The sequence below is a fragment of the Topomyia yanbarensis genome, chromosome 2 (genome assembly GCF_030247195.1).
Source record: "Topomyia yanbarensis strain Yona2022 chromosome 2, ASM3024719v1, whole genome shotgun sequence".
Lineage (NCBI taxonomy): Eukaryota > Metazoa > Arthropoda > Insecta > Diptera > Culicidae > Topomyia > Topomyia yanbarensis.
The window spans coordinates 197,184,433-197,199,284 of NC_080671.1; the positions used below are offsets into that span (position 1 = coordinate 197,184,433).

Sequence of the window (14,852 nt, forward strand, 5' to 3'; positions counted from 1 at the left end):
AAAATGGGAAAACGTAGAGTTTTGCAAATCGTCGCCTAGCGCTGCTACTCTATGGCAAATGAACTTTTATGGCACCAAACTGCAGCTGAAATTTTAAACTACCAATTAGGACTTCAGACCGATAAATTCTTTCACGTCTATCTACATAAAAGGACGATTTGTTTAGGTAGCTCCGAGTGGCCCCGGGTTCTCCTATTTAATGGATTTCTTTCCTTTTCGGTAGGAAATATATGTGCCAGTAATTCTTAGTTTTTTATATTGCCCAATTTCCAACCTGCTTATAAAGAACTACACATTTGCCGCTGTTTTCCATATATAAAATAGTATAAAGAAACTTAACCTCTAAGATTATAGAAATTAACACTTGTGTCACCACTATTGAATGTACAGAATGTTAAAGATATCCGTGAGTGATTAACTTCAACATGCATGTGAAGTTCAACACCTAAATTACTATCTCACAGCTTAGCCTCTGTTTTTAACAGTGGTGCCAGTTTTTGGGCGAGCATAATGTTTCCGGTGATCTTCAGCTTACCTTTCATGAAGGCAGCCTGTGGTTGAAGTTTGCCAAGCGCAAGGTCAACAAAATCTGCATCCGAAATTGTCATTGTGGTATCGGCTTTACCCTGCACCGGGCCTTCATAAACCTTGGCTGTTTTCAAATCGAGTACTGCAAAGATGTTAGGTTTGTGTTAAACAAATTGTAGGAAATCATTATAATTAAAAATTAATAATAATCACATACGCAACTTCTTTGAGTTCAAAGAACCTCTCATAATAACCAGAACTACATTTGTGTAGTTTTTTCATTCATTCGTTCGCACAGGTAAAACTCACCCCATTCTTTGACCACCTTGCCAGCATCGGTAATTTTGTACAGAAAAACAGCGTTGATAGTCTTCGCCTTGGCCTCGTTCTCGGCTATGCGTTCCTTGATTCCAGCGAAAATCGCATCACTCAGCAGATCTTTTCCGGCGGTCATATTTGGTTTCACGACAATTTTCTTGAAATCAACGTAAGCGCCTGGGAAAATAAATCAAACAGCAACTTAGCTTAATGTGATTGAGTAATTCGGGATCAATTAGCAGTTGAAATAATCAAATGATTTTTCCTTGGCCTTGCCTTAAACGACAGTGACGAGCCCTACAATTCTCTACTCGAGCGGCGAAAGTGTTGCTATGAATGTTCAACCACCCATCGATAGTGATGTAGGTACCTACCAACGAAGCAAAAACAGGCAAAGTCTAAAAGTCAACACCACAAAGGTTATTTTTACTGGAATAAACGCTGGGTCATGCCACTTAAGTCGCGATTTACAAGCGATTTCATTCTTATCAATATCAATGGGTTTTTATATTCTGCACACATATCGGAACATGAGAGCACACTACAAGCTGGGTGGTTGTATAATCGTCAGATAAAACAGATTAGATTAACTGTTGTAACAGCTAACACTTTTGGATTTGTTACTCACCAAGCAATGAAGATTGTTCAACTAATTCAAGTAATAATAGGGAAACTTTTGATCGAGCGTGCTGCTAAACTTGATCTAAGCTGGATTCTACGTTCGAGTGTGAGCTTACTATATTAGCATGACAGTGAAATGCTTGACCCAGCCATACAAATATGAATGAATATGCTGGAAAATGAACGATTTTAGTTAGACCATTTTGCAGGTATGTGTGTAAACCTTTCAGAAAAATGAGCAAATAGAGCAGAACGGGGCGAGGCAGTTAGCGGGGCAAAAAGACCAATGAACCATTAGGTACTCTTATATGAGGCGTTAGTAAAATTATAATCAAGCAGTAATGTAATACCTGTATCGAACTGAATGTATGGAGGTGGCTATCCGGTTCCGGAAGGCGCCCGAGAATATTTTACTGATGGCTCAAAAAACTGTGGTGCGGGAGCATCAGGGCTCTGTGTACCATTGGTTTTTACGAGGCCCTAGATTCTACACTGTCAGTATTTGAAGCGGAGGTACGTGCAATTGAAACATGTGCCAAAAAGTGTTTGCTTAGAAGCAATCAAGGGGCAAGAAATTGGTCATTTTAATAGATACACTCAAAAAAAATTAAACGTTATGCCTATTGATTTTACACATAGATTTTTGCAATTAACGGAGGCATATAGACACTATTTGCTGGCACATAAACCTAATGTGTGTATTTACAAGAAACATTAATCTTGCATTCACATTTCATAACTATTAGGCACATAAAACCCCATTCTATAACATTATGCACATATAACTTATGTGTGTGCATACATAGTTTATACAGTTGACACATAGAAGGTATGTGTGCGCGTGATAACAATAGCATTTCTTCTTCATATGAATTTTAAGCGGTTTGAAGCAAATAGAATTAACGTTTGGATTTTTCTCAGTGTAGCCAGGCCGGCTTAAAAGCTCTGGATTTGTGTAAGTTCAAATCAGAATGTGTAAGATGTATGCTGGGCAACCTTTTTTAGCGAGGAAGTGTAAAGTTGATGCAAAACTGAAACGAAATGCATTTTCGAAAAATACAGTGATGACCCGTAAATTTGAAAAAAAAAAAGATATTTTTTTGTCCATTTTGCTTCTATAACATAAGAAATATAAGCTCAAGAGAGATTTACTCGCTTGGTTTGGTTTATCTTCTAGAGAAGATCAGTCAGAATTTTCAGGCTGTCAAAATCGGGCCAAAAGCCACCAAATCGAAGGTAGACAAAATCGGGTTCTGATAAAATCGAATCTTCTCTGTAGACCAAATTCGTTGTACAGTAATAGAGCAACTTGCGATTATACTGCCCATAATCGCAAGTCCGTCCCATGTTCTATGGGATTCCCTATCGACATGGGACTGACTTGCGATTATAGGCAATATAGGCAGTATACATATCAACAGATATTTTTTCGCGCAGAAACGATGCGGTTGTGGTTAAAAACTACAGACTGGGGTAACGTTCTCGAGAGTTACCTACTTTTCAAATCCTATCTATCCAGTGCAAATCTAATATGCTGTGTGAGCTGTCTCGCCCCGTTCTACTCTACGTGTTCCGTCTTTATTTGCTTTTAGTTAGATGGAAGATGTAGTATAGTGCTGTTCGGTCAAGCTCTTGACTACACATACTATAGCGAGCCGGCTAAAAATGAAATTTTTTAACCCTTCACCGCCCAGCCTTTTTCATGTGTTAAGGGGGCATCTGGTGTAAAGTGCTTATGCCGAAAGTTATTTAGTTTTACGATCTTGATGGCAAGGAATCAATGGATCTTTTGTGTAATGTTGAGATTTATTTATACATTCATTGTGCACGAAAAAAATATTTTCATTCACGCAGAGCCAAACCTACGTTCCAAGAGTAGACATCCAACTATTTCCAAGTCGAGAAGCGCCGCGGCGAAAACGATAACTCTTGATAAAATTGTCTGACACAGGAAATTCAATGGGATTTGTAAAGCTTAGACTTGTAGTTAACCGATGAACCAAAAAAAAATAGAAAAAAGTTCGAGTTTCGGAAAATGGCTTCAAGAAAACCGAAAAATCTTATATTGTACTGTAAAATTTGCTCACTTTTCTAAAAAAAAATAGAGAGAATTTTTTTTTATTCAGTTTTCTGTGGTTCGTCGACAGACTACACATATTGGGCATTCTCATAAAAAAACCAAGCCCATTCGTTTATCAGTTTTTGAGTCATCGTGTTCGCCAATTTGTAAAACGCGGTTTCGAGAAAAACGCTATTAAGGCGAATGAACTTAAGGTTAAAACCTCTATAAAAATGCTATAAAAGTTTCCGATAGATTGAAATATGCGTGTGTTACAGCAAGTACACGTGAGGAATGCACGGCTGTTTAAAATAAAAAAAGTTCAAAGTGGCCACCGAGATTGCGGGAGACTATTCTAAAGAATCCAAATCCTCTCAGGAAATTGTTGCACTAATATTCAAGCTTTTAGTTACAAGTTTGTGATTAGGATAACTTTAGATAAACAGGGACAATTCCATCTTTTCCGGTTTGGGTAGAAATAAAATAATTGCTCATGATTTTTAAAGAGGTTTTAACATTATGGTCATTCACCCCTTATTCGGGCTAGGGAAATCTCTTTAGAAAATTCTTTAGCCCTATGTGCGGGGTTGGGAATCGAGCTCAGGTGCGCAGCGTACAAGGCAATCGATTTATCAACTACGCTAAGTCCGTCCCTCTCATGACCTTTTTGTTTGACTATGCTGCTATTATAAAGTTCTGAGAACAAAAGATGCGTGGGTAATATATGTGATATAATCGGAGTGTCATTACTACACTACGGGACATTAATTCATATCTAATGATATTCAACGAAATACCCTTTGAATGAAAAATTATTGTTTAAAATAATGATGGTGGTGTTAATGGGACACGCACAGAATTCGAAGATCGTTGATGTTGCTGACTGCTGTCCACTACGTCCAGGCTCCTTTGTGCTCATGAATGCGATTCTTAAATCAGGGCTACCATTAACCCGAATGGGTACAAAGCAGTCTTCCCAAATGAACATCGACCACCATGTTCGCAACGACAATGCGTACAAAAACACGTACCCATGTTCGCCTTCACAACCGGAACCCAACCGGACCTTGTGTAAACACCCGCTGTACGTACACGATGTTTAAACCTAAGTTTGCGTATGGTTCGCATGGCTTCGGTGTTCGATGCAAACCAGTACACAACGGCAAAGCATGGCAAAGTCTGGTACTAAGAGGAGCATTGGGTCCAATACTGTAAATTTGTCGAATTTCGCAATACTCTGCAAACTCTCGCGATGCGCTTGTGAAAATAAAATCGTAGTACATCGAAGATTTCGGACGCGCGTATTTTGTGCACGAAATATCTGCATGAGTTTTCAAATTTTAGATTTGTTCTAAAGTTTTGAGTGGGTAATTAACCACTCGGATATTCTCGAGTTGGCGCTACTACCCACGTTATCCGCCGGTTCTGTCTTACATGATTAGTATAGGTATAGCGCGTCAACCGGTTATAATTTTACCAATTGCATTCCAGATGACATTAAACCACAGGACCAATCAAACAAATCATTGGTCTGTACTAGCAAAAGGTCGAAATATATAGAGAAACCTGGGGCTATTAAGACAGTGGGGATAATTCGGACCCCCTCGATTTCTCAAAAAATAGCAAGACTTTCTGATTATCGTACATATTCGTGGAACCGCTATTCTGAAACATTATTTTTGAAAGCTGAATTTGATTCTTTGTTCTATGTAGAAAGGAGATACAATGTGTTTAGTTGTTTTGCCATTCTCAAAACAAAAATCATTGTAATGGAAAAACCGTGATTAAAGCAACAAATAAAAGTGAAAAAATATCATGCGAGTGTTTTGGAAACCGTAAGGCTCCTATTTTATGGAATGATTTTTGTTTTGGTGAAAACACAGATATTTTCGAGACGCTCACCACTTTTGTGCTATATGAGCGTACGGGGCTTTTCGGACCCCCTATTCCGTCAACCAACGTTCAGCGGCTTGCGGCTGCGCACACCATTGCACACGCCACAGCTCAGAAAATACATGGGCAGCCAAACGACAGCTGTGACATACTAGATTAAGTTTTTGCAAGGCAATTTTTTTTGCTTCTTAAGGAGTGTCTCTTATAAATATTTCATAGGTAAACATAAATCCATTGTAAAAAAATTAAAGAAAAATGACGGTCTGAATTGCCCCTACATTGTAAAAGAATTAAAAAAAAACATGTTTGCAAATTATCGCCTAGCGCTGCCATTGAGTGGTGTAAATGAACATTTTATGGCACCAAAATGTAGCTGAGGTTTCAAACTAACAATTAGGACATTTAAACGGTAACATTTTTCACATCTAAAAGGACGATTTGCTTAAGTAGGTCCGAATAGCCCCGGGTTCCCCTATTTGGCTTTTTATATTAACGTTTTTAATGAAAACGAAATCAATGCATGTACCCTTAAATGTAGTAGCTTACGAGGGATCAGATGGGGTAATTTCGGAAGAGATGCCGCACATTTCTAAAAATCAATTGTACATCAAAGTAAACCATACAATATTTGATGAAATCATTTTTATCAATTGCGACAAGTATCTAAAATACACTGAAGTGGATTTTGTCATGAAAAAAATTATCAAATTTCTACGAACATTAAAAAAGAGGTCAATTCAAGAGATGCCGCATATGCGGGTGAGACGCTACACCGTGGCCGTTGATGTTTTCGTGGTTAGGTGTCTTCAGCTTAGAATCATGAAGCTTGATTAAATCTGTCAGCACTCTCCCTTTTCTTAACCCTCTAGTTCCCAACACTGCCTCTAGGCGGTCTTTTAAAAAATCTAAATAAAACTACTAAAATATGATTGTATAATATAATTAATATATTGATTAAGCAATCCCTTGGCTAGGGCGGCTTCTAACATCGGCCTCACGCGTATATCTTTCTACGGTCCATCAATTTACAATTTGCTACCCAATGAGTTAAAAACATCGCCAGTATTAGTTCATTCAAACGTAGTGTTAAGAAATATTTCATAATGAACGTAGTCCAATTTATTTTATAAAAGAGTGAAGACGTGCATATCAAAAATAGATTACCTTAGTTATAAATTTGTACTTAATTTTCATAAATTTCATCTTAGTCTTAATTTTTCTATTTTTAAAATGTAATTTTATGTATAGATTAGCATAATCTGTCGATCCCCTTAAAATGAATCTTATATTCCACTGGGAGCTCACCTTAATGATTAAAGTTAGTAGATTTTTCCTCCCTTTTAATATTTTTTCATTAATCCCTCAGCTCCATTAAAAATCTATTTCATTTTGTTTAACCTGCTGTATAGATACTGGAGCTGAGGTCTGTAAGTGTCCGTGACCAGGGGGCTCTATGTGCGAGCTTCTTGGTACGGGGGTGTGTGGAGGGAAATTATAATTAAAAAAAATAAAAAAATGCGGCCACAGTCCCAACTACAAATATATTTAAAATGGCCGTTGAAGCGTACGTATTTGTATTTGTATTTGAGCGTTATGTCTGTTAGTTTGTGGTATTAGTTTTAAACTTGTAAAATTAAACATGACGCCCAGGCCACTGCAAGTAAAGGGGCTGATCCAGAGGGAGCGAACTGAAGGGAGAGAAGGAAGCGCACCCCTCCCCAAATTTTCAGCTTGGGAAATGTCTTATTGGATGCAATTTTAAATTAGACTCCAACTCATAATTATTGCAAACCAAAAATTAGCATATTTTCATTAAATGAGATCATCATGTCTAACGTATTGTAAAACGTTCATTTCAGTATCGAAATTTTAGAAATCCACCCTTCCCCTTCCCAACGAAAATTTTTGTCTGGTTTCGCCGATGCACAAAAATATATTTTACGGGTAGTCATTTAAAGTGGCAGTGGATGGTTTTCGGTCAGGTAAAAGTTGGGAGGGTGCTTTTGGTTTTTAAGGAAATACTACCTACAGCAACTGTAAATTTGCTCCATTCATTTATGAGAAAAGCAGAAAGCTACATATTAGGACACAATTTCGAAAATAAAATTTTATTCGAATTCCGTTCAACGGGAACACTTTGTTCAACCATGTCATCATTCATTCAGACTTCAATTTAATAGCTTTTTTCACCGATGTAGAAACACAGCGCCCAATACATCTCGTGAGATCATTAGCGGGGTGCATAAGAAACCTGGAACGATCGGGGCAGGGTTCCTGTTCAACAACGAGTTCATGTCGGATGTCAGCTTCCTCGTGGGATCCGAGAGACAGCGAATTTTCGGCCACAAGTTATTGCTAATAAACGCATCGGAACATTTCGTCAATATGCTTCAGAATTCAAAAACCAACGAGATTTTGCTGGAAGACGTTAAGCCGTGCTATTTTCTGGAGATATTGCGTTTCCTTTACTGCGATAAAATTCAACTTAACACCGAAAACGTTCCAGAAATTTACATATTGGCAAAGAAGTGGTCCCTGGAAAAGGTGTTGGAAGCGATTGCGATCTTTCTCATGCAGAGCATTGATTCGAAAAATGTTCTTGATAAATTGATGGAAAATCGGCTCTACGAACTCAAGTCAGTTGACGAGAAGTGTTTGCGAATAATTTGCGACAATCCTTTCCGATACTTAAAGGAGGAGAATCTTGCGCTTTTGGATCGCGAATCGCTTCAAATAATCGTCAGTGCAAAAAGAATCTATTGTTCAAGTAATCAATTGATGGATATTATCGATATATGGCAAAAAACGCGTAACGAGGAATATGTCGAGGATTTGAGATTAGCAATCGGATGCTCTAATCCTAATTCTTCTTGGGTTAAGCTGAAGGTTTTCGGCGAGTTCTTTACATTTGTTCGTACCTACACGTTTGACTTTCGCATTACATCTGGCTACATTCTTCAAGTCTCATGAAAAAACCACAACTGCAAATGTCAAAATAAGTCGAACCAATGACCACTGTTTAGTACATCCCGCACGCACTTACACTTTCAACAACTCATGTGTTGACACAGTTAACATAGCTAATGTTTTCTTTGAGCCTATTGAGATAATACCCTCTGTAACCTATAGGGTGGATATTCAGTTCAATAATACAGCGGAACAGTTGATCAGAGATAAACCTAGAATTTATTATAATCTAATCAAACTAGAATTCGTCAAGCCAACATATAATTCATCAAGTAATACAGCTATTGCCCATTTCCACTGCCAAATTTTACATTAATTGTATGATTTTGATATTCTCTGTAGCGCACATCACGGAATGAACGTTAAACTGAACCGTAACTGATCAAGTCTTGGTCAACTAAGTTTTAAACTTCAAAATCGATCTAAACGTCAATAGATCAATAGCTATTGGGGTTTTCTCTGAATCTCGCGAGAAAATTGACACGGCGGATGTTCAAATATCTTTGGACGATTCGTCTCGTCGTCGTAACATACTTCTCCAATGAGATGAGATTACACTTTCAGAAACTTGTTTTGACGCAGTGCACATAGTGTTTTTAAGCTAATTTATCTACAATCTGTTTGTTTGAGAAAAGAAAAATTTTCAATGGTATTTTCCAGTTGTGTTATTATCCTCATATATAATTATTCCTTGACAGTAATCAATCATTAGTACCACCACAAAGGAAAAGTTATATAAGTTTTTTTCCTTTTGAATCGAGATGTACAACAATAATTAAATAAACGAATTTTCAACATCCAGCCTTTTTCAACTAAAGCGTAGTCGCGGAGGGTAATTGAAAAAGTCCCTAACCTAGCCGATGAGAGAGGGTTACAAAATAAAACTGTTTACTGTTGCTGGAATCTCTTAATCGGAAATACGATGTGTTAACATGTGCAGCCCGGCAAATAAACATGTTAACATAAAGGATGGCCCCTGGATTTTTGAAGAGTTTCGATTCTATCCGCTCAGTCTTCTGGGGTATGTGTTTCTGGATTGTATGGTAATGTAATTGATGACGCAGTTGCATGGGCTAAACTGCCGTGATACGCATAACAGTCCCATTTGCTATGGATTTCCTATGCAGGTGGGACTGTTTTGCTTATCACGGCAGTAAAGAAGCTGTGGATTCTGATGTGACGAAGTCGAATCGCAAATTCCATAACTAATGAGGTAACCGTAGTGTTATTGCTTTGTAAAAATAAAATGGAAAGACACCCTAGTCAGTACACTGGTTTACCCAAATACGTTTAAAAATAAATCGTTTGAATACAAATACATTGACACCTGCAGTCCGCTTGGTTGTGTAAGTTGCTGCTTCCATTCTGAGCGCATTTTAAACCAATGGTAAAGAAATTTGGTGTCTGCCCTTCGCGAGTCACTTAAAGAGAAATTATTTATCCAACCCACAGGTTTATAACGCGAGGCCCTTCCATGCCTAGTTTCCCCAAATGCCCTTTCTTACTGATTAACGTTGAATTTAACCAGAACCGTTACTCACCAGATAGCACCTCCGTGTTCGTTTCAACAACCACCGTACGGAAACAGACGCGATTATTCGACTCCTTCCACATATCAACGCGCAATGTTTGTCCCGGTAAAACAGGCTTGGAAAAACGCACCTTAGCAGCCTTGAACAAACTAGAATCGTCAGCCCCAAACTGCTTCAAGACTGCTTTCACCGAAATTCCCATCGTGCACAATCCATGCAAAATCGGTGTCTTATAGCCGGCAATTGCGGAGAATCCTGGATCAATATGTAATGGGTTCAGATCCCCTGACAACCGGTACAAAGCAGCCTGATCACGTGTGGTTTTCACCTGCACTGATGCATCTGGCGAACGTTTGGGATTCGGAACCAATGGTTTGACTTCCGGGCTGGCTTTTGTTTTACCGTTGAAGTTTCCAACACCCACAACAAACGTACTGCTTTGACCACGTGCAATCAATGTCCCGTTTTCGTCGTAGGAATCGGATTGAGTGATTACTAAAGCACCGGATTTCTTATCGAGAACATCAATAACACTGGTGGTGGTAATTAAATTACCATCTGTCGGTACTGAGTCAAACAATTCGATGTACTGTTCACCGTGCAGGATCTGAAGGAGTAGAAATACATTTCTAGCAAATATAACTGTTTAGAAATAATAATTACACTTACATTAGTCAGATCAAAGCTGGCATGAGGGATTGCTGATGCGGTTATGTTAGATCCCATGACCGAAAGTAGACCAGGGAGAATGAAAAACGTCGGAATAACTGAAAATTCTGAGTGATTTTCGTACAAGAAGCGTAAATCACTTTCATCAGTAACGGTCGCTCCCACTCCCAGAGCGTACAATATAACATCTTTAAAGTTAAACTTAAATGTTTCTGTAACGGAATTTTCGGCATGCTTTCCCTCGCGTAACTTTTCCAGTACGTCTACTAAAGATAGGCTGGCTTCACTGATGGCATTAAGATGTTTCGCATCCGACATGTCAGTGACTTTATCCCAAACACTCTTAACATACTCTGGTGTAACATCATCGTCGATTGATGTACGGAGAATTGATCCTTTTCCCCTAACAAAATGGACCTTTGTGGCCCAACCAGCTGCACTTTCAATTATTGCCCCCGTATCCTGACAGGATTCATGACACAGATAAGCAACGACCGGAGCAATCAATTTGGGTTCTGAAAATCAAAGAAAACATTAATTTACTTCGCCAGTTTTAAATTCAATGAAACTCACTAAGCTCATTGAACAAAATCTCTGGAAGTATTCCCTCGGTCATCCTTGACGCAGCCGTTGGAACGATTACATTGCATTGAATGTTATTTTTAGCTCCCTCGATTGCGACTGTGTTGGCTAACCCGACCAATCCTAGTTTGGCGGCACTATAATTGGCTTGGCCGAAATTTCCATAGACACCGGAGTTGCTGGATGTCATAATTATTCGACCATAGTTCTGTTTTTTCATGATTGCCCAGGCAGCTCGCGTCGTTAGGAAACTACCTTTCAAGTGCACATCATGAATAAGATTCCAGTCCTCATCAGAAATGCGAGCAAGACTCTTGTCTCGCAAAATTCCAGCATTGTTAATCAAAACATCAACACGGCCAAATGCTTCCATTGCTGTCTGAATAATTTTATCCCCATCCACTACGGAGTTGTAATCTGGAACCGCGGTTCCGCCAGCCGCTCGGATTTCCTGTACCACATTATCGGCTGCATTCGATTTGCCCTGACCGTGAAAATTGCCACCCAAATCATTCACCACAACCTTTGCACCGCGGGAACCGAACAGCAAGGCATATTCGCGACCTAGACCAGCACCGGCACCGGTAACGACCACCACTCGGCCATCGTAGCGCAGTTGATTCTCGTTAGCTGATACCATTTTCTCTCCACACCCAAGCTAATTGACCTCTGGAATGAGCAAATTCTGCGCCGGGAAGCTTATTTGTTCAACAATAATCTTATCTTGAAGTATAGTGAAATGATACCACAAATCAGACCTGAAGCGAGAATAATATGGTAGGTACTAAGCGCAAGTCATGCAAATGTCAATCAAAAGTGAACTTTTGTACATATCGTATAATATACTCTTCTGTACCAATACGGACAGAGTTTATACTGGCGAATGTTATGAATATGCAACAAGACTGCCCTCAAGAAAAGTGACTTAACTTTCAACCAGTTTCTATACTGCGTACTTTGGTGCTTTCAATAACGCACTCTCTGTATAGTATGTACTACAACGATAATCGGTGTGGGTATTGCTATGCTTGATGTGCACAATATGCGCGATTAAATTTATAATTATTTTAAATTACTTACAAATTTCAGCGCAAATTGTAATTATAACTGCGATTTTATTGAATGCGGTAAAATAAATTGTTGGCAGTTTCAAACTAATGTACGAGACAAACTATAGACATAAGAAAGTAATAATATTATGCACCTGATGTTTTTGAATGATACTGCGCGGTGGACCTAAGTACTAGTGAATTAATACGCAAGAGTAACGGTGACCTGCGTGAATGACAGCGTCTATGTATAGGTTTTACTACAATACTACGAGTGAGTTATGTTTTTTCTCATTGTCGTTTCCTTCTCACCCAGTGAACGAAGAGGCGGCTAGGCGGGTTAAACCCCAGTCAAAAAAGACGGACGAACATGGTCAGGCGATTTGAACACTTCTCGATAAACATATGATTACGGTTTAAAATCCAACTGTCAAATTTCTCTTTGAAAGGAAATTTCGGACAAACCGTTACTGGCCAAACACAGTTCATAGCAGTTAATGAAAGAGAAAACTTTGCTTACACGCCACCGAAAAACTACCTAAAATTCAGTACTTTTGACTCAAACTCGTGGTATCGTGCAGGAATGTAAAATTAGGTAAACCGTGTTGAAGGTAGTTTTCATTTAACTGCGGCAAAAATAATAACTCAACCTTGAGTTTAATTTACTTAAATTTAAGTTGAATTTACCTAATTTTGAGTATACCCCAAACAACTCAAAAGTACCTTACTGCACGGAAGACCTCGAATGAGTCGAATCTCTCGTTTTGTTTTTGACAACATTAATAAGTGCGAAAGCGATGCACACGGTAAACTGGATATACCTAGAAAATTGGTAGTGGCGTGGCACCCAAAAAAGGGGTACAAATTACCTGCTAATAGGTTCCAATCCCTATAATATTTACCTATTTCTAGGTAATATCCGCTCAGATTTGATTACCAATTACCTAATTTTAGGTGGTTTCAAGTTACCTACTGGTGAGTATGTGCAGTTTTGTGGAATTTAGGTACTATTTACTTAGGCATCCAGAAAAGTGCACGAACTTAGAAGTGGGTATATTCACTCTACCTAAACTAGGTGATTACGAATCAATTATAAATACCTTGTACATGAAAAAGAATAAATATTATAGAGATTTCCACCTATTAGTGGGTAAATCGTACCTTCTGTTTGGGTACAGCGCTAGTACCAATTCTCTAGGTGCATCCAGTTTACTGTGCACAGCTCAAAAGTACCTAAATTTAAGTTAAAATAACTTATTCTGTAGGTTATTTTACGGTTGCGTGTACAAAGGGAATTGTGACAGTTGGCTTTTAAGCCGCAATCACATGTTTGTCGAGACTTTGACGTTTGACTAAACCTCCTCCAACGAAAAACGAAAGAGAGGGAGTCCAAATTTACCCAAAAATAATGAGATATTCCCCAAAGCTGACTAAACTTCATCCCATTAATTTTGAGTAAAAAAAATCATTCCCTCTCGCTTGTTTTCCGGCAGTGAAATAAGGACAGCAAATTAAAATTACCTACTGGTACGTAATGGCACAGATAACAGACGTTTAGGCTAGAACAAAATTTCTTCAAAAACCTGGGTAAACTTTCAAATTGATATACGTTGAAAATCCGTGTTTCACTATTGCCATCTGCGCAACTGTTTGCTACACGTGTTTGACAGCTGCACTCTAACTGCATTGTAGTGATCACTGCGCCATCTGCAAACGTTTGCCAAACATGTTTCAGATGTCTGATTTATTCGGAATTTCAGCAGCGGGTATTTACACACGATTCAAATCGAGCCTAAACGTCTGTTATCTGTGGTAATGGATTTTAAGTGTGCAGGGACAACTTGACAGATATATGTTTGTTTCATATATGTACCACCGATTTGATGGTGGCGCTAGTATGCCTTCTCTTTGCGAGTTCCATAAATAACGACACGAAAAAGTTTCAAGAGAAAAGCGTTTTTTATTACGTGTGTTATGAACACTGTCAATGCGGCTAGAACAACATTTAGAAAAAGCGTATTCCAAAATATGGATAAAGAAAACTGGTGGTGTTAGTAGTGTAATCTCTATTAAATATCAGATTGATTGTCAAAGTAAATTTGACATAAGATTTTGACATTGCTTTTTAGTTGGACAATGGTCCAACTAGCGGAGTTCCAACTAAAAAGCGGTCCAGTTAAAAAGTGTCTAACCAGCGAATCACGACTGTACAAGTGGAAGCGGCTCAATTTTGAAAGTCATCTTGAATTTCCGAAAAAAATCGAAATTATTTTATTTTGGATTTTTGAAACTTAAAATGGAATCTATGTTCCTGTTTTGGTATGGCGGAATGAGAACAGCTTCTAATTTGAACAGCGAAATAAATTTGATGATAGAAATGCTTAAATTGTTTATTTTTTAGATATGGATAATAATAAATGGGATGCGCCTTTTTCAAATTTTGCTCCATTCGACCCGCCATGACATCACCACAAAATTTGCTTATGAGTCCAATATATGGGAGCTGTCAAGTTGTCCCCGCAGATCTTCGAGTTGGTTTCTCTATTCACGGAAACGAAAAACTACCTAAAATTGAGTTCCTTTGACTCAATCTTGTGGTATCGTGGGGGAACTTAAAATTAGGTAAACCGTGTT

The 14,852-nt window shown here is 38.4% G+C and overlaps 1 protein-coding gene across 5 annotated transcripts; it reads right to left on the minus strand.

Annotated features, from left to right (window-relative positions):
- Window positions 1-239: 239 nt before the first annotated feature.
- Window positions 240-12,472, minus strand: LOC131682580 (peroxisomal multifunctional enzyme type 2-like). 5 transcript variants are annotated; one of them, XM_058964167.1, is made up of 6 exons: window positions 12,374-12,472; window positions 11,161-11,927; window positions 10,588-11,102; window positions 9,928-10,525; window positions 838-1,023; window positions 240-670 (listed from the first exon to the last, which is right to left on the minus strand). In XM_058964167.1, exons 2-6 carry the CDS (start codon window positions 11,807-11,809, stop codon window positions 459-461), a joined length of 2,160 nt encoding a protein of 719 aa, XP_058820150.1. In that variant the 5' UTR covers window positions 11,810-11,927; window positions 12,374-12,472; the 3' UTR covers window positions 240-458. The 5 variants fall into 5 exon arrangements, with proteins under 5 accessions (XP_058820150.1, XP_058820149.1, XP_058820151.1 ...); XM_058964166.1 differs by having other exon boundaries at window positions 12,250-12,388; XM_058964168.1 differs by lacking the exons at window positions 9,928-10,525; window positions 10,588-11,102; window positions 11,161-11,927; window positions 12,374-12,472 and adding an exon at window positions 1,475-1,632.
- Window positions 12,473-14,852: the final 2,380 nt, after the last annotated feature.

Excerpts from the sequence above, each read along its gene's own strand:
- LOC131682580 (XM_058964167.1), bottom strand. The coding sequence starts at position 11,809 with ATGGTATCAGCTAACGAGAATCAACTGCGCTACGATGGCCGAGTGGTG. Across the intron at positions 11,103-11,160 it reads GATTTTGTTCAATGAGCTTA|AACCCAAATTGATTGCTCCG; the intron begins GTGAGTTTCATT and ends TTTGATTTTCAG. Across the intron at positions 10,526-10,587 it reads CCAGCTTTGATCTGACTAAT|ATCCTGCACGGTGAACAGTA; the intron begins GTAAGTGTAATT and ends CTACTCCTTCAG.